Raw genomic sequence first — 19,169 nt, 5'->3', positions numbered from 1 at the left:
TTTATTTTACAGAAATAACCAGGTAAAGAAATGGAATGCAAAATTATAATTAATCTACTTAGTAAACCTATCATTTTGTCTACTTGTGGGAGGCAATATTTGGTATTAGAAATACACCTTGGACTCTAGGGTTTTAAATTAATTACTAACCTACGTCGCACAGTGCCTGCTCCACACGCACACGCACAAGCACAAGCACACGCCCGCACACACACACACACACACACACACACACACAATTCCTGGTTTCGGTTACATTGTTCTGTGTAATTTGTCCCCTCCTGCCCAATGAGCAATTCCGAGGGAGCCAGGAGTAATCCACTTAGGACAGCAAGTGAGGTAAAGGTTTTGCACTTCAGTCTAGCCTGGATACATTTCTACACTCCTGAGCTCCTTCTTATTATTGATAGGCTATACTTTAGGCAATTTTACATCGACGTCGTGGCAACATGTTGGTTGCGTCTGCATTAAGACAGTTTTTTACACGTTCGCACGGTTTGTTACGATGTAGAACGAAATGTGATGTTCCGTTTCACGCAGCATCTAGGATTTTAATATCACCATATCTGCCCCAGGCCTCTGACGGTAATACGGTGCTACTGAGCACCTGTGTACAGCCACCAAGGTAGGAAACATTTATGTCTATAACGTTAATACTTACTGTTCAACACTAGCCATGAACCTCCACTTATTTCCCTCGAAAGACAAATGTAACAACTATTGTCGCATGTCGACTTAAAGTGCGCTAAACAATGCAACTGAGTCAGTGTACCTGAGAAATTCGTCTTGGCCCCTAAGGCCATCACGAACCTCTACAGATGCACCATTGAGAGAATCCTGTCGGGCTGTATCACCGCCTGGTACGGCAATTGCACCGTCTGCCACCGCAGGGCTCTCCAGAGAGTGGTGTGGTCAGCCTAACGCATCACCGTTAAGTACATATTACTTCAACTACCTCAAATAGCCGGTGCCCCCGCACATTGACTCTGCACCGGTACCCCCTGTATATATAGCCTCCCTACTGTTATTTTATTTTACTTCTGCTCTTTTATTAAACACTTTTTTGTTGTTGTTTTATTTTACTTTTTTATTAAAAATAAATGCACTGTTGGTTAAGGGCTGTAAGTAAGCATTTCACTGTAATGTCTGCACCTGTTGTATTCGGCGCATGTGGCCAATACAATTTGATTTGATTTGATTTGAATATGAATGAAATAGCTTTCCTTACAAAAAAAATTGCAATTAAGTAGGCCTATATTAAAAAGCCGCTTTTGCTGTGTTGCAATGGTGTGGGCATACCCAACAAACAGAATGGTGTAGGCTTATACTGGTCATTAATATCGTTCATGCAAGTAGACCGCTGATTGGCCAGCTCAGCCAATGAGCCAACATGACATCATGTTCTATGAGGAAATAGCAGAGAAGGGGGTAGCTGCAGCCCGATATGGCAGCCAGAGGCTAGGTGCGTCGAAAGAAATGGGGGTTTCGATAGAATGTAGGTGTATCGAAAGCGCACATGTAATTGGTCAGAGTTTCTGTCAGTTCTTGCCAGCGAGTGCAGAGATTCATGGAAACATGACTATGTAGGAAGGCGCATCGAAATGAACTTGAGGATGTTTGGGAAACTCAAAATGATGGTGTTGTGAAATCACTCAGGGTGTGGAAAAACATTTATGTTGTGAACATTTTAAATTGATCACATTTCATTGCAATTGTGTAGGTTACTGTGCGTAATGTCATTATTAAACTTGTCGAATTAGGTTACCCTGGTTGCAGATCTTCATGTCTTGTCACGATTGCTTTCACACACCGACTTCTTTCGACATGCCACTACTCAGAGACCAGTCCGGGACGCAGCTTCTTATACTTCAAATAGCTCGCATTTTATGAAACGGTCTGTTTTTTCTCCAATTTATGCTTTGGACACAAATACGAGTCAACAACATTATTTGGGGATGAGTTAACATAATATGAACTTTTATAAGTTATATTTTAGTCATTTAGCAGACGCTGTTATCCAGAGCAACATACAGTTAGTGAGTGCATACATTTTTTTTCCCATACTGGCCCCCCGTGGGAATCGAACCCACAACCCTGGCCTTGCAAGCGCCATGCTCTACCAACTGAGCTACATGGGACTACATCACTGGACAGTTAGTTTAAAACAGCAATCGCCATAGTTGTTTCTGAACAACAGCTCAAATGTCCTCAGATCAATGTTATCTGTAATGAGATGGCCTTGAACACAGCCACAAAGGACTCTACATCTGGAAGGGTGGTGATTACTGGGTTCAGAAGCCCTTATCTCGCCTATAGGGCAAAGGGCCTCAGTCAATCCAGCCTAGCCAGTTCCTAGAAAGAAGCAGCAGTCCTGAGAAAGTCATGAGGAACGAACCAAAGTGCACTGAGATTTATTTTACATTGAAAGTGCCAGACAAGATGGCGCCGACAGACATTGTCGCCCTGTTTCTAGCTCCTAGCCAACTTTCAGTATTTTGTTTGTTTTTTGTTTTATTTCTTACATTATTTACTTGTCTCCAACTCAATCATCAAGTTTACTGATGACACAACAGTGGGAGGCCTGATTACCAACAACGATGTGACAGCCTACAGGGAGGAGGTGAGATCCCTGGTGGAGGGGTGCCAGGAAAATAACCACTCCTTCAAAACGAAGGAGCTGATTGTGGACTTCAGGAGACAGCAGAGAGAGCACGCCCCCATCCACATCGACGGGGCCACAGTAGAGAGGGTGAAAAGCTTCAAGTTCCTCTAAGTGCACATTACTGACAACCTGAAATGGTCCATCCACACAACAGTGTGGTGAAGAAGGCGCAACAGCGCCTCTTCAACCTCAGGAGGTTGAAGACATTTATATTGGCACCTAAGGCCCTCACAAACTTCTACAGATTGAGAGCATCCTGTCGGGCTGTATCACCGCCTGATACGGCAATTGCACCATCCACAACCGCAGGGCTCTCCAGAGGGTGGTGCGGTCAGCCCAACGCATCACCGGGGGCACACTGCCTGCCCTCCAGGACATCTACAGCACCCAGTGTCACAGGAAGGCCAAGAAGATCATCAAGGACCTCAGCCACCCGAGCCACAGCCTGTTCACCCCGCTACCAATTAGAAGGCGGGTACAGGTGCATCAAAGCAGGGACAGAGAGACTGAAAAACAGCTTCTATCTCCAGACCATCAGACTGTTAAATAGTCACCACTAGCCGGCCTCAGCCCAGTACCCTGCCCTGAACTTAGTCACTGTCACTAGCCGGCTACCACTCTCTACTCTCCACTGCATCTTAGAGATTGCTGCCCTATGTACATAGTCATTGAACACTGGTCACTTTAATTATGTTTACATAATGTTTTACCGACCATATGTATGTACTTTAATCTAGTCAAGGCTCATCCTACACCTCTTCTATTCATATACTGTCCATACTGTCTATACACACCATTATACACTGAGTGTACAAACATTATGAACACCTTCCTAATATTGAGTTGCACCCCCATTTTGCCCTCAGAACAGCCTCAATTAGACTCTACAAGGTGGCGAAGGCGTTCCACAGGGATGCTGGCCCATGTTCACTCCAATGCTTCCCACGGTTGTGCCAAGTTGGCTGGTAGTGGATCTCTACTCTGAATAGCTCGTTCCATCTCATCCCACAGATGCTCAATTTGGATTGAGATCTGGTGAGAAAAAAAAAATGTATACACTCACTAACTGTAAGTCGCTCTGGATAAGAGCGTCTGCTAAATGACTAAAATGTAAATGTAAAATGTGACTGGGCAGGCCACTGCAGTTAGCTGAATTCACTGTCATGTTTGTGGAACCATTCCTGGACAATCCTAGCCTTGTGGCATGGGGCATTATCCTGCTGAAAAAAACAATTTGCAGGTGGATACACTGCTGCCATGAAGGGATGCACCTGATTGGCAATGATGTTCAGATATCCTGTGGCATTCAAATGTTGCTCCACTTTTATCAAGGGGCCCAATGTGTGCCATGAAAACATACCCCACACCTTCACCACCACCAGCCTGCAATGTTGACACACGGCATGATGGATGCATGTACTCATGTGGTTTTCTCCAAACCTTAGACCTCCCATCAGCGTGAAGCAGCAGGAACCGGTATTCATCAGACCAGGCAATGTTTGTCCAATGCTCCAGTGTCCAGTGTTTTCATTCCTTAACCCACTGCCACCGCAGTTTCTTGTTTTTTACTGAAAGAAGTGGAACTCTGTAAGGTCGATGGCTGCCATACACCATTCGTGTCAAGGTACGACGAGTAGTGCATTATTTTATGGGTATTTGGGCACCAATGTTGTACTGGACTGTCAGTTGACTAACTGTAGCCCATCTGTTGCGCTGCACAATTCGTGTCAGCTTCCATTGTCCTCTCTGATCAATTACCTGTTTTCGACCACTGGCCTGCACTTGGCTGGATGTCCTTTAGGTAGTGGACCATTCTTGATACACACGGGAAACTGTTGAGCGTGAAAAACTCTGCAGCAGTGCAGTTATTGATACAAACTAGTGCACCTGGCACCTACTACCATACCCCGTTCAAAGGCACTTCAATCTTTTGTCTTGCCCATTCACCCTCTGAATGGCACACATACACAATCCATGTTTCAATTGTCTCAAGGCTTAAAAATCCTTCTTTAACCTGTCTCCTCCCCTTCATCTACACTGATTGAAGTGGATTTAACAGGTGACATCAATAAGGGATCAAAGCTTTCACCTGGATTCACCTGGTCAGTCTATGTCATGGAAAGAGCAGGTTTTCCTAATGTTTTGTACACTCAGTGTATATACACACACACACACACACATATATACAGTACCAGTCAAAGGTTTGGACATACCTACTCATTCCAGGGTTTTTCTTTATTTTTACTATTTTCTACATTGTCGAATAATAGTGAAGACATCAAAACTATGAAATAGTTTACCAAAAAGTGTTCAACAAATCAAAATATATTTTACATTTTACATTTTACATTTTTAGTCATTTAGCAGACGCTCTTATCCAGAGCGACTTACAGGAGCAATTAGGGTTAAGTGCCTTGCTTAAGGGCACATCGACAGATTTTTCACCTAGTCGGCTCGGGGATTAGAGATTCTTCAAAGTAGCCACCCTTTGCCTTGATGACAGCTTTGCACACTCTTGGCATTCTCTCAACCAGCTTCATGAGGTAGTCACCTGGAATGCATTTCAATTAACAGGTGTGCCTTGTTAAATGTTAATTTGTGGAATTTCTTTCCTTCTTAATGCGTTTGAGCCAATCAGTTGTGTTGTGACAAGGTAGGGGTGGATACAGAAGATAGCCCTATTTGGTAAAAGACCAAGTCCATATTATGGCAAGAACAGCTCAAATAAGCAAAGAGGAACGACAGTCCATCATTACTTTAAGACATGAAGGTCAGTCAATACGGAACATTTAAATAACTTGTAAAGTTTCTTCAAGTGCAGTCGCAAAAACCATCAACCGCTATGATGAAACTGGCTCTCATGAGGACCGCCACAGGAAAGGAAGACCCAGAGTTACAGCTGCTGCAGAGGATAAATTCATTAGAGTTAACTGCACCTCAGATTACAGCCCAAATAAATGCTCCACAGAGTTCAAGTAACAGACACATGTCAACATCAACTATTCAGAGGAGACTGCGTGAATCAGTCCTTAATGGTCGAATTGCTGCAAATAACCTTTGACTGGTACTGTATATATATATTCCGGACTCTGACATTGCTCGTTCTGACATTTCTTAATGTGTTTCTTTCTATTTTGGGGGATTTGTGTGTATTGTTTTGTATTGTTATTACTGCACTGTTGGAGCTAGAAACATCAGCATTTCACTGCACCTGCGATAACATCTGCAAAATATGTGTATGCCACCAATACAATTAGATTTGATTAGCTTTTTTAAATTCATTAGAGAGAGTGAGCAGGTGCACACATCAGGGAAAAGGGATGGCAACGCCATGCCAAAACTGTCTTCTCACATGTAGACACAAGATGGCGGTAACAGATTACCATAAACTGTGCTGAGGAGAGTCTCCCTTCCATTGTATGTGCTGTTGACTCTTTTGGTTTAGTATTTAATTCAGGGGTGGACTGAGACCAGAAATCGTCCCAGGCATTTATAACACACCAGACCATTTTTTTCCTTGATGCCCTCACACTGGCCCATTTTTTTCCCCTTGAGACCCCCAGTCGTAGCAAGATAATTATCATTTTACACAAAAAAAAAGTTAGACAGGCTCCCTGGGCAAATAATGGATAAGCCCATCTGGCATTTACCCGAAAGCCAGTCCACCCCTGATTGCATTTGATGTATTTAATTAATATTTCACATTTCTTGAAGTAGCCTATGGCATATAAATTAATAACTAAATTGTTAATGACAGCAGCATGAACACTTTGACCTTGACTAAACCATGTTGTCTGGTTACAATGAAGACTATGTTTGTTTGCGTATGGGGGAGGAGCACTGACTGATATGACAGTTATTAAGCTCTCGGTCTGACCTCTGTTAAACCCCCATGACAGTGATTCAGCATGTGAGACTAGAAACAGAGAAAGTGTGTTGTTCTTATTGTCTAACTCTATAAACCAGAGCCTCTGGCCCACACAGTACATTACAGCACACAGAAACAGTCTGTAAAAGTCTGTTATGTGGATGGTGTTTGGGTGCTGTGCTCTGGCAACCAACCCACTACAGTGTTGGATACTCAACAGACAGTGTTGCTTTTCCTCAGAAGATGTAGTAAAGTGAGCAAGAGGATCCTATAATCCTATGGTAGTATTGTAAGACGAGGGGATACTTGGTACTGTGACCAGACAGCACTAAAGCGGCACTATGGTTTGTCCACCATCCACTAAAAGCCTACATAGCAGTGAAACTTTGTTTTAGTTTTTCTAAGAAAAGGAGTAACTGAAAAATAAGTGAATGAGGTGTGTGTGGGTAGCATTACCTTTTATTTTTTATTTTACCTTTATTTAACTAGGCAAGTCAGTTAAGAACAAAGTCTTATTTACAATGACGGCCTACACTTTGTTACCCTTTGACGCTTCAAAGGTAACTAAATGTACTTGTACCGCTAGTTGGGTTCAAAGGAAGTCCAATATGTTTTGATCCTGTGAAGGTTTTATATGATGTTATTCTTGGCTCACCTGAAGAGTAATTTAGAGTATACACCTGAAAACACGTGGATGATCCTCTCTCTCTCTCTCTGTCTCTGTCTCTATCTCTGTCTCTGTCTCTGTCTCTGTCTCTGTCTCTGTCTCTCTCTCTCATGCTCTCATTCTGTCTCCATTTACTCTCTCTCCCCTACTCTAGGTCAGAGGAGAAGGTGACAGTCTATTTCATCAACCGTGATGGGCAGAAGATCACCACTTTGGGTGCCAAGGGCGACAGTCTTCTAGACCTGGTCGTCAACCAAAACCTAGATATCAATGGCTTTGGTAAGTGTGGTATGCCATGGTGAAGTGGTCTGCAGGCTTATGGGTACAGTCCTGTTTAAATGGTTAAATGCTTTACTGTATATGGTGCATGCACTGTTGGCATCCTGGCAATTGCCAACATGGGTCCATATTTCTGATGCTGTGTTTATTTGATAAGATCCAAGACACATTTCCCAGACGTTTGGTTTGGTTTCCACTAAATATTTCCATGGCTTTATATGGATGAGCCCCAGGATCAAACAGTCTATCCAGAGTGTGATAGAACTGAGGGAGGGAGGCAGAGAAGAAGCAGAGAGAGAGACAGGGTGAAAGAGAGGGGGTGAACTCAATATGCGTCAGCAACGTCACCTTTGATGTTTGCAAGGCTTTCTTTCTCACTCTACAGTATATTTCCCTTTCTCTTCCTCCGACACTATTTTCTGCTCTTTTCTCCTGCACATCTGTCCTATTTAGGCATTGACATGATACAATTTGGATCCCTGGAAGGACTCAGTGGTAAAAAGAGAAAGAAAACCTGTCTGGTGTTCTGTCTTCTTCTGCAGATGTCAGGACTCCTCAATTTTTCATTTTAGAGTTATCTGGTGAATCGTTTTATGTTGTAAACATTTACAAAAGAGACACTTAATTGTCCAGATATTCACATGCCGTTATTAACACAGTTCTCAGGTTAGGTACTTGTGGTATGTACACACATCTTCAAAATTATTAATTTTTATGTGGAAAAACCTACATTTCTCACATTCTTAATTAATCAATGGCAGTATTTGCTCATTCAGTTTTTCAGCCAGTGTGATGAATTGGCAGTTTTACAGTGATGCGCTGTGTAACCAATACTCATGAAAGGGGAAAACCAGACAGAAAAATAAGTGACAAATATGTTTTCAAAATCATATTTACACTAAATCAGTCGCCTGAGGCGAAGCTCACATTGCCAGATCAAGTTGTTCTCAGTCAACTTTACTTGGTAAAATAAAAGTAAATTACATCAATCAATTTTATTTTATATAGATTGATAAAAACAGTGTACTCACACTATTCAGATGTATTTTATTGTGGACCTGTTCTTGCCCTCCTCCTCCTGGCAGCTCCATCACAGCTTTTCATTGGCCCAGATTTATACTCTAGTGTTTGTTTTCATATGTTCTTCCTCTATTTGACTTGGCAACAATTCAACTCTGCAAGCCCTTTTTAACTGGCATGTTTGCGTTTTGTGTGCGTTTTGCAATGTCAAGGTTGACTTAGCAATTTAGGCTATCTGCCATCTCTCTTTTATTTGGAGGTGTGTGTGTGTCTGTGTAGGTGTGTGTAGGTGTTGGATATGATTGAGGTGTGTTTGCAGCTAGCAGTAGTAAGGAGTTGTTGTTTGTGCAGTCAAGTCAATGCTTCTCCCAGTGTAATCAATGAAAACATCTGGTAACACTTTATTTTGATAGTCTCAATTAGATGTTTGGAGATGGATTGGAGATGTTCAGTAGATGTTCAATAACTGTCAACAACATTTCAACTAACTATCCACTAACCCTAACCCTAGCCCTAACCTTAAAGAGATTCTCTGATACTTTTGTATACTTTTTTGCCAGTAGTTCTGAAAGTAGCGCTCATGAGCCAAAAGTGGTTCCTGAAAATTGCGTACTACGTCAAATATGTGCAGATATGTGCACCACGTCATCACGCTCTCTCTCTCTCTCTGCTGTGTGTGCATCTTGCTAGCTGTCACTCAAATGGCGAGGGGCTGAAGCTCATTGGCTAAAATTCGAATTTCTAGGGGGCTAGCCCAGGTGGGGGAAAATGTAGGGAAAATGGTGCAGCACAGCTTCCAGAATAACATTTTCTTTCAAACTAGGGATTGCGTGGCAAATTGAGGTAAAACAGTAACTCTGCTCATAGATTATGCATGTATGAACTACACATTGACACATCCAACCCAAAGTGGGAGGTTTAGAAACCACTTAGTAGTCGCCAAAGTTCTGGAGCATGTCTTTAACCCTTACCCTAGCCCTAACCCTAACCTTAGCCCTTACCCTAATCCATATTCTAAGCCTAACCTCAACCCTAACCGTAACCTTACCAAGCATTTGCTTATCTACAAATACTTTGTTGATAGTATGACCATCTGTAGATCATCTATATGAGACTATCCAAATAAAGTGTGACCAAACATCCTCTCTCTCTGTCTGTTGGTATTGTCCCCTGTTCATTTGGGGTCTATAGACAGGAATAATATTTACCCAGCTTTGATGTGAAAACCATTCAAATTTCAACACAATCTGGCAACACAGATATATTAATATCCTATATTCATTATTCATACTCACTCTACATCTGTGTTTTGTTTCTTTCATGATCATTACCATGTATATGCAAATCAACAAGCTTCTACAATAATACAGCCTCTGCCTCTTCCGATCAAGACCATTTATTACTACTGTGTATGGGATTATTTTCTGTTTTTCACAATACTACATGTGGCCTACTAGGGGCGGTCTTTCTCTTGGCTGCATTGAGGTCCCGCATTGGAACCAGTAGTAAAGTTCAGTGTTAGACTTTTGCTGCCCTGTTCAGTTCTGTATGTCTCCAGCCTTGGGGATGAACACCTCTAATAATGTAGCCAAAGACATGGCTTTGTTTGATATTTGTACAGATAAATCATGTTTTTCGAACCCCACAGCTCTCTTCCCTGTTCCTGGAAAATGACCCCATGCTGCTTTAGTGAGTCACAGTTCAGGTTCAGGTGTTCTCTCACGGTTGATGGAGATAGCAGTTGCCACCCAAGAGCTGATCTAGGAACAGCTTACCCAGACTTTAATTACAGTCTAATTATCTAACTATTAACAGGTCAAAACTCCAGAGCTTCTGAGTGGCGCAGCGTTCTAAGGCACTGCATCTCAGTGCTAGAGGATTCACTATAGACCCTGGTTTGATTCTAGGCTGTATCACAATCCGGCCGTGATTGGGAGTCCCATAGTGCGGCATACAATTGGCCCAGCGTCGCCGGGATAGGCCGGGGTAGGCCGTCATTGTAAATAGGAACTTGTTCTTAACTGACTAGCCTAGTTAAATAAAGGATTTAAAAAACTGACTTGACATTACATATGTACTTAGAAGTCATTTCATCCAACAACACCAGTTTGTACTGGCAGCTCACCTTGTATTTCTCAGTCCTGTGCATTTGTGATCATTTGTGAACAATAAAGATTTATTAACTTGAATTTCAAGTTTCTAGCGTCATACCCAAAAAGATTCAAGGCTGTAATCGCTGCCAAGGGTGCTTCAACAAAGGGCTGAGTATAGGCATTTGATAAAGTACGACTGGGGTTTATACAGTGGGGAGAACAAGTATTTGATACACTGCCGATTTTGCAGGTTTTCCTACTTACAAAGGATGTAGAGGTCTGTAATTTTTATCATAGGTACACTTCAACTGTGAGAGACGGAATCTAAAACAAAAATCCTGAAAATCACATTGTATGATTTTTAAGTAATTAATTTGCATTTTATTGCATGACATAAGTATTTGATACATCAGAAAAGCAGAACTTAATATTTGGTACAGAAACCTTTGTTTGCAATTACAGAGATCATACGTTTCCTGTAGGTCTTGACCAGGTTTGCACACACTGCAGCAGGGATTTTGGCCCACTCCTCCATACAGACCTTCTCCAGATCCTTTAGGTTTCGGGGCTGTCGCTGGGCAATACGGACTTTCAGCTCCCTCCAAAGATGTTCTATTGGGTTCAGGTCTGGAGACTGGCTAGGCCACTCCAGGACCTTGAGATGCCTCTTACGGAGCCACTCCTTAGTTGCCCTGGCTGTGTGTTTCGGGTCGTTGTCATGCTGGAAGACCCAGCCACGACCCATCTTCAATGCTCTTACTGAGGGAAGGAGGTTGTTGGCCAAGATCTCGCGATACATGGCCCCATCCATTCTCCCCTCAATACGGTGCAGTCGTCCTGTCCCCTTTGCAGAAAAGCATCCCCAAAGAATGATGTTTCCACCTCCATGCTTCACTGTTGGGATGATGTTCTTGGGGTTATACTCATCCTTCTTCTTCCTCCAAACACGGCGAGTGGAGTTTAGACCAAAAAGCTCTATTTTTGTCTCATCAGACCACATGACCTTTCCCATTCCTCCTCTGGATCATCCAGATGGTCATTGGCAAACTTCAGACGGGCCTGGACATGCGCTGGCTTGAGCAGGGGGACCTTGCGTGCGCTGCAGGATTTTAATCCATGACGGCGTAGTGTGTTACTAATGGTTTTCTTTGAGACTGTGGTCCCAGCTCTCTTCAGGTCATTGACCAGGTCCTGCCGTGTAGTTCTGGGCTGATCCCTCACCTTCCTCATGATCATTGATGCCCCACGAGGTGAGATCTTGCATGGAACCCCAGACCGAGGGTGAATGACCGTCATCTTGAACTTCTTCCATTTTCTAATAATTGCGCCAACAGTTGTTGCCTTCTCACCAAGCTGCTTGCCTATTAGCCTGTAGCCCATCCCAGCCTTGTGCAGGTCTACAATTTTATCCCTGATGTCCTTACACAGCTCTCTGGTCTTGGCCATTGTGGAGAGGTTGGAGTCTGTTTGATTGAGTGTGTGGACAGGGGTCTTTTATACAGGTAACGAGTTCAAACAGGTGCAGTTAATACAGGTAATGAGTGGAGAACAGGAGGGCTTCTTAAAGAAAAACTAACAGGTCTGTGAGAGCCGGAATTCTTACTAGTTGGTAGGTGATCAAATACTTATGTCACGCAATAAAATGCAAATTAATTACTTAAAAATCAAACAATGTGATTTTCTGGATTTTTGTTTTAGATTCCGTCTCTCAGGAGTTGAAGTGTACCTATGATAAAAATTACAGACCTCTACATGCTTTGTAAGTAGGAAAACCTGCAAAATCGGCAGTGTATCAAATACTTGTTCTCCCCACTGTATGTACAGTGAGGGAAAAAAGTATTTGATCCCCTGCTGATTTTGTACATTTGCCCACTGACAAAGACATGATCAGTCTATAATTTTAATGGTATGTTTATTTGAACAGTGAGAGACAGAATAACAACAAAAAAATCCAGAAGAACGCATGTCAAAAATGTTATAAATTGATTTGCATTTTAATGAGGGAAATAAGTATTTGACCCCTCTGCAAAACATGACTTAGTACTTGGTGGCAAAACCTTTGTTGGCAATCACAGAGGTCAGACGTTTCTTGTAGTTGGCCACCAGGTTTGCACACATCTCAGGAGGGATTTTGTCCCACTCCTCTTTGCAGATCTTCTCCAAGTCATTAAGGTTTCGAGGCTGACGTTTGGCAACTCGAACCTTCAGCTCCCTCCACAGATTTTCTATGGGATTAAGGTCTGGAGACTGGCTAGGCCACTCCAGGACCTTAATGTGCTTTTTCTTGAGCCACTCCTTTGTTGCCTTGGCCGTGTGTTTTGGGTCATTGTCATGCTGGAATACCCATCCACGACCCATTTTCAATGCCCTGGCTGAGGGAAGGAGGTTCTCACCCAAGATTTGACGGTACATGGCCCCGTCCATCGTCCCTTTGATGCAGTGAAGTTGTCCTGTCCCCTTAGCAGAAAAACACCCCCAAAGCATAATGTTTCCACCTCCATGTTTGACGGTGAGGATGGTGTTCTTGGGGTCATAGGCAGCATTCCTCCTCCTTCAAACATGGCGAGTTGAGTTGATGCCAAATAGCTCGATTTTGGTCTCATCTGACCACAACACAACACCCAGTTCTCCTCTGAATCATACAGATGTTCATTGGCAAACTTCAGACAGTCCTGTATATGTGCTTTCTTGAGCAGGGGGACCTTGCGGGCGCTGCAGGATTTCAGTCCTTCACGGCGTAGTGTGTTACCACTTGTTTTCTTGGTGACTATGGTCCCAGCTGCCTTGAGATCATTGACAAGATTCTCCCGTGTAGTTCTGGGCTGATTCCTCACCGTTCTCATGATCATTGCAACTCCACGAGGTAAGATCTTGCATGGAGCCCCAGGCAGAGGGAGATTGACAGTTCTTTTGTGTTTCTTCCATTTGCGAATAATCGCACCAACTGTTGTCACCTTCTCACCAAGCTGCTTGGCGATGGTCTTGTAGCCCATTCCAGCCTTGTGTAGGTCTACAATCTTGTCCTTGACATCCTTGGAGAGCTCTTTGGTCTTGGCCATGGTGGAGAGTTTGGAATCTGATTGATTGATTGCTTCTGTGGACAGGTGTCTTTTATACAGGTAACACGCTGAGATTATGAGCACTCCCTTTAAGAGTGTGCTCCTAATCTCAGCTTGTTACCTGTATAAAAGACACCTGGGAGCCAGAAATCTTTCTGATTGAAAGGGGGTCAAATACTTATTTCCCTCATTAAAATGCAAATCAATTTATTTATTTTAATTTTTTCTGGATTTTTTTGTTGTTATTCTGTCTCTCACTGTTCAAATAAACCTACCATTAAAATTATAGACTGATCATGTCTTTGTCAGTGGGCAAACGTACAAAATCAGCAGGGGATCAAATACTTTTTTCCCTCACTGTATATGTATGTATATGTCTATGTATATATTTATGTATATATATATATAGATATATATATATATATAAACATGGGGATTGGAAGTGATGCAGACAATTACATTGATGGAAGTTACGATCTATCTGCAATATTAAGCTGATCTACCCCCCACAAAAAATTAAACAAATAAACAAATAATAATAAAAATAAAAAAAGGACAGAGTATATGGTCTGAACACTTATGTAAATGTGATATTTCAGTTTCTTATTTTTTATAAAAAAAATATTTAATCCATTTTAGTATAAGGCTGTAACGTAACAAAATGTGGAAAAGTCAAGGGGTCTTAATACTTTCCGAATGCACTGCAGTGGTTCTCAACTGGTTTTGCCTTGGGACCCAAGTTGAACCAGATTGTCTCAGTCGCGACCCAATATTCGAATCACGAAAAACAATCGCCAAAATACAATTACATTTACATTTTAGTCATTTAGCAGACGCTCTGTTAAACTATTTTTAATGCTAGTAAATGTAGCAATTACGTTACAAGGGAACAACATTCCCACCTCTTTCATTGTCAATAATACAATTTTGCCCATATTCTTGATAAAGAATGTCAATAAACTCACTGGTTTGAGACCATGAAATCAACCAAAATAGCCCTACTCATAGCTCTATATTTAAAATACTGTGATTGAAGAATTTTATTCAGAGATTAAATTATAAAAAAAACATTTAAATTCATTATCATCTACACACGTTCTACCTGGTTTAAGTTATTTGTTCATATAAAAAAAAAATATATATATATATATATATATTATTGTGTGTTTTTTTAACTCCCGCGACCCATTCAACACTTCCGGCGACCCAAATTTGGGTTGCGACCCACCAGTTGAGAATCATTGCTATATAGGACCTCTATGGCAGGGCTACTCGGCCCTCGGGGGCCCTCAAAGTATTGCTGGATTTCTACTAAACTAACACCTCATGTGTCAAACCATGTGGGCCTCGCGGTGGCCTATACAGCCACAAGCAATAACCTAAATGCAACCATAAAGTTGGACAGGCAGATCTGGCAACAAAAAAAGAACACACTCAAATTGCGTGCAACGTTATCAACAACGTTGATGGAGGGCCTGAAGAAAGTAGTTAAGCCAAAGACGCCCTGGGTGGTACTCCAGAAAGAGCTCGTTAGCGGGTGGAATGTGGCTGCAGAACAGTGTGAGAGGCGCAAGGGGAAAGGAGAGAGGGAAGGAGAGAGAGAGGTACTCCATTCGTTCTCAAACCTACTTGGACCATGTGAGGCCAAGGCTGGTAAAAACCAAGTGCTCCGATAACATTCTCCATATTCAGCGAAAACTCTCCTCTCGCAGAAGGAAGTCCTGAATGGAATGTGCATTCCATAGGCTGAACTGATTTTAATGGAGTGTTTCTGGGCAGGTCCATGTTGTGGGTGGGTTGCCTGCGATTTGGACGAAGGCTTGGAACTGTGTTTTGAACGAACCCAACACGTGGCTCAGCCAGGTGTAAAGCTCTCTCACAACCTCTCGCCTCTTTCTTTCTCCTCACAGTGAAAACTGCTACATGCCTTAGAGTAGACCTTAATCCAGTGGCTCCAGAACTTTATAGTGCCAGGATCCTCTGAGCCTTCTGGATTTCCATGTCCCATCAAATGAACAAAACAATGTTTTTAGCTCCAACCACACTCCTTGGTGCCTCTCTCTCTCTCTCTCTCTCTCTCTCTCTCTCTCTCTCTCTCTCTCTCTCTCTCTCTCTCTCTCTCTCTCTCTCTCTCTCTCTCTCTCTCTCTCTCTCTCTCTCTCTCTCTCTCTCTCTCTCTCTCTCTCTCTCTCTCTCTCTCTCTCTCTCTCTCTCTCTCTCTCTCTCTCTCTCTCTCTCTCTCTCTCTCTCTCCTCATAGTGAAACTGCAGAGTGAAGGTAATACGATGATGTATTGTGGTTCCCCCAAATGTTTCAATGAAATGAACTAAACGAAAATCAGTCAAGTCTTGGGCTCTGCTCTACCGATAGTTCCTGATATACATCATCCCTTATCCCTCACCCTTTGACCTGGAAGAATTTAGAAACAGAATGTCCTAAACCAGCAATGTACAGTGCACTGTAATATATTGAAATTGTAATGTAGTCTACATCTGTAATGTACATGATCTAATCCAGTACAGAGTGGTCTGTAATGTACAGTCTGTATTATTACATCCTTTTCCTTTGTAGTTCCCCAACGCACATTCTTTAGAAACATCTAGTCCAGTTTAATCTTCAGCAGTCACAATTGAGTGAAGCTATACAGTCGTTACATAACTTACAGAACTATAACTCCAAGGTGACACATTCAAACCCCTGTAGTATGGCTACTTTTGTCCTGCCTGGTTTCAACACCTAACCCTGTGTACTCTGTACATACCGTTCATAATGGAGAATGGCCTTGGATATCATTCCTACTAGCTCTCACAGTCGCACATCAGAATTAGACGTTCATCCATGTTTCTCAAATGTTTAGGCATTAACTCTGAATGTTTAAGGTTAGGCTTAAGTTTAGACATTAACTCAGAAAACGTAAGGTTAGGCATTCACTCTGAATGGTTAAGGGAAGGGTTAAGGTTTGGGATAGGCTTAAAACAAAAATCTCAAAAACAATTTTTTATCACTGGATTCGAACTTGCATCCTTTGGAATCAGAGGCAGATGCTTACGCCCATCCACAACACCCTAGCAAAACCAAAACCTACTTGAAGGTAACAGCGCTCACTGTTGCTCCTTGTGGCTGGTTTCCACGTCATCTCCCGACGTCCTCAGACATGGATGGACATCAAATACTGACTTGTATCATGGGTGACCTGGCTGTATCATTCACATCATCACATTGATATCCTAATAAAGTATAATATTCTCATCCATTCATCCCATAGTCTCTGAGGAATACTGCCCATATGATGGTGATGCAGAGCCAGGATTAGCTCATGGCTTTGCAGGGACTTTGTAACCATCAACAAGTATCAACAAAGAGAGATGTGGAGAGATGCTAGAGGTGCTCAGCAGTACCATCAGAAGGGCCAGTACTAATTGGAGCTGGACTGACTGGGGAGGTCTTACCTCACTCGCACTGACCTCTGTGTCCCTGGGATGAATTATGCTCTACAGTGAATTACATCCAACATAATAAGGCATTATTATTACATAATAAGGCATTCCGTTACTCAGAATGGAGCGATTTTGGAGGCTGAGGGGTTTGCCAGAATGACCCACCCACCCACCACTAACCCCCTACACCCAATTCCCCAGATAGCACAGCGCCAGAGCGTCTAGGGATTCAACCAGAACCAGACGTGATATTAATTTAATGCTTTACATTGATATAGCACGTTTCACTAGGTCTGAGTTCATTAGCTACATTGATATAGTACCTTCATAAGCTGTGTCTTAACAGTTTGATTGTTTGTGTGTGTGTGTGTGTGTGTTCCCGAAGGTGCGTGTGAGGGGACCCTGGCCTGTTCCACCTGTCATGTGATCCTGGATCAGAAGGTGTACGACCAGCTGGGGCCCATCACTGATGAGGAGAATGACATGCTGGATCTGGCCTTTGGCCTCACTGACACGTGAGTCTCACAGGCACACACATACACACACGTAGGCATACATACACACACACACGTAGGTAGGCATTCCCAAACACACATTGACAGGAAGATGATTCTGGCTTAAGGCCTCACAGACAAATGAGTAACACACTTGCTGATGCATACTATATACTCTCGCCCACACACAAAACACCTACAGTATGAACATGTTGAGCCTGGCCCATGGCCTAACCAGCACGTGAGTGACAGCTGGCTAACACCTTCACACCTTCTTATAAGTCACGTTACCTCAGGTAGGTTTCCAGCCAAGAGATCAAGAGGTTCAGTCGCCGGGTGAGATGAGCAGATTAAAGATAAAATCATAGTTTGACTAATGGAGGACGATTGTTTCTGATCAATTCACTTCACATTAGAATATAATCAGTTCCGTATGAAAATGGTACTAATTACCCTCAGGTGACAAATCAAATCAGTACGATTATAACACATTTTCGGATTAAATGTGTGTGTTTTTACTCCCTCACAGGTGCTCTGTCTCAGCAACTTGAGGCTCTCAGCTAACTTGTAGTTGAGACTCTTGTCTGTCTGTAACATTTAACCTGGTCAAGACCAGAGCATTCCCCTGTCGACCTTTCACATATCTAACATGATTCTCCAGAACACATCATTACTAATCTAACGTTATTCTCTAGAACACATCATTACCAGACACTTCTCTACTAATGAGGAATGTTTCATCCCAGTCTGATCATTAACACACATGCTTCTCCCACATGGCTCCCATCCAGTTTAAACAGTAACTCACACATGTAGAATGATAACATAACATGTTATGTAAGGTAATTTCACGTGAATGTGAACATACTGTATGTGCACGTATCATGCTAGCATGGCTTCTTTCTACAGCTTAAAGTGTTGGCTTTAACTGTCTGTAGCATTCTTATTTTTTGGTGGGGCACAAAGTGCATGATAGCAGCCCCGAAAGAGACAAACCAAGCTGCTAGTGGGAAGGGAATAGATTTGATAACATGATTCCTAAAGTGTGTATAATGACCTTGTCCCTGTGCTTGCTGTGTCCTGCAGGTCTCGTCTGGGTTGCCAGGTCTGCCTATCCAGAGATCTGGAGGGCATAACGGTCCGTGTGCCAGACGGGGTGAACGACATGAGGCGGTCTGATGATGCTGGACCTACACTGTAAAAAAAAAATTGTGTTGTTTTTACAATATTACACAATAAAACTAACTGTACTTTATTCATTATTTACAGTAAATTGCCGTAAATCACAATGCACTCTGGATGATTTTAGGCGTAACTGGTAAATGATACCGTAAATTCCAAATAAACTTTGTTTTAACAGTACGTTACTGTCAAGAAGTGCTGAATTTCAAATAGTTGTCACGTTCGTTGAATGACGGGACAGACCAAGGCGCAGCGTGATATGCGTACATGTTTATTTTCTATTAAACACAACGACCAAACAACCAACGAAATGAAACGTGAAGTCCAAGGTAGACGACACAACATACCTTAACCGGAACAAGATCCCACTAGTGCCAATAGGCTGCCTAAGTATGGGCCCCAATCAGA

The 19,169-nt window shown here is 42.5% G+C and overlaps 1 protein-coding gene across 1 annotated transcript; it reads left to right on the top strand.

The window, feature by feature from the left end:
* Positions 1-433: 433 nt before the first annotated feature.
* LOC311143262 (adrenodoxin-like) lies at positions 434-18,781 on the top strand. The gene is made up of 4 exons (XM_084179079.1): positions 434-625; positions 7,352-7,476; positions 17,471-17,600; positions 18,666-18,781. The coding sequence occupies exons 1-4, from the start codon at positions 450-452 to the stop codon at positions 18,778-18,780; spliced, it is 546 nt and encodes a 181-aa protein (XP_084035205.1). The 5' UTR covers positions 434-449; the 3' UTR covers position 18,781.
* Positions 18,782-19,169: the final 388 nt, after the last annotated feature.

The sequence above is a fragment of the Coregonus lavaretus genome, assembly GCF_964263955.1.
Source record: "Coregonus lavaretus genome assembly, chromosome: 16".
Classification (NCBI taxonomy): Eukaryota; Metazoa; Chordata; class Actinopteri; order Salmoniformes; family Salmonidae; genus Coregonus; species Coregonus lavaretus.
The sequence above is the reverse complement of the archived record's forward strand: the minus strand, read 5'-3'. Positions and strand labels throughout refer to the sequence as shown.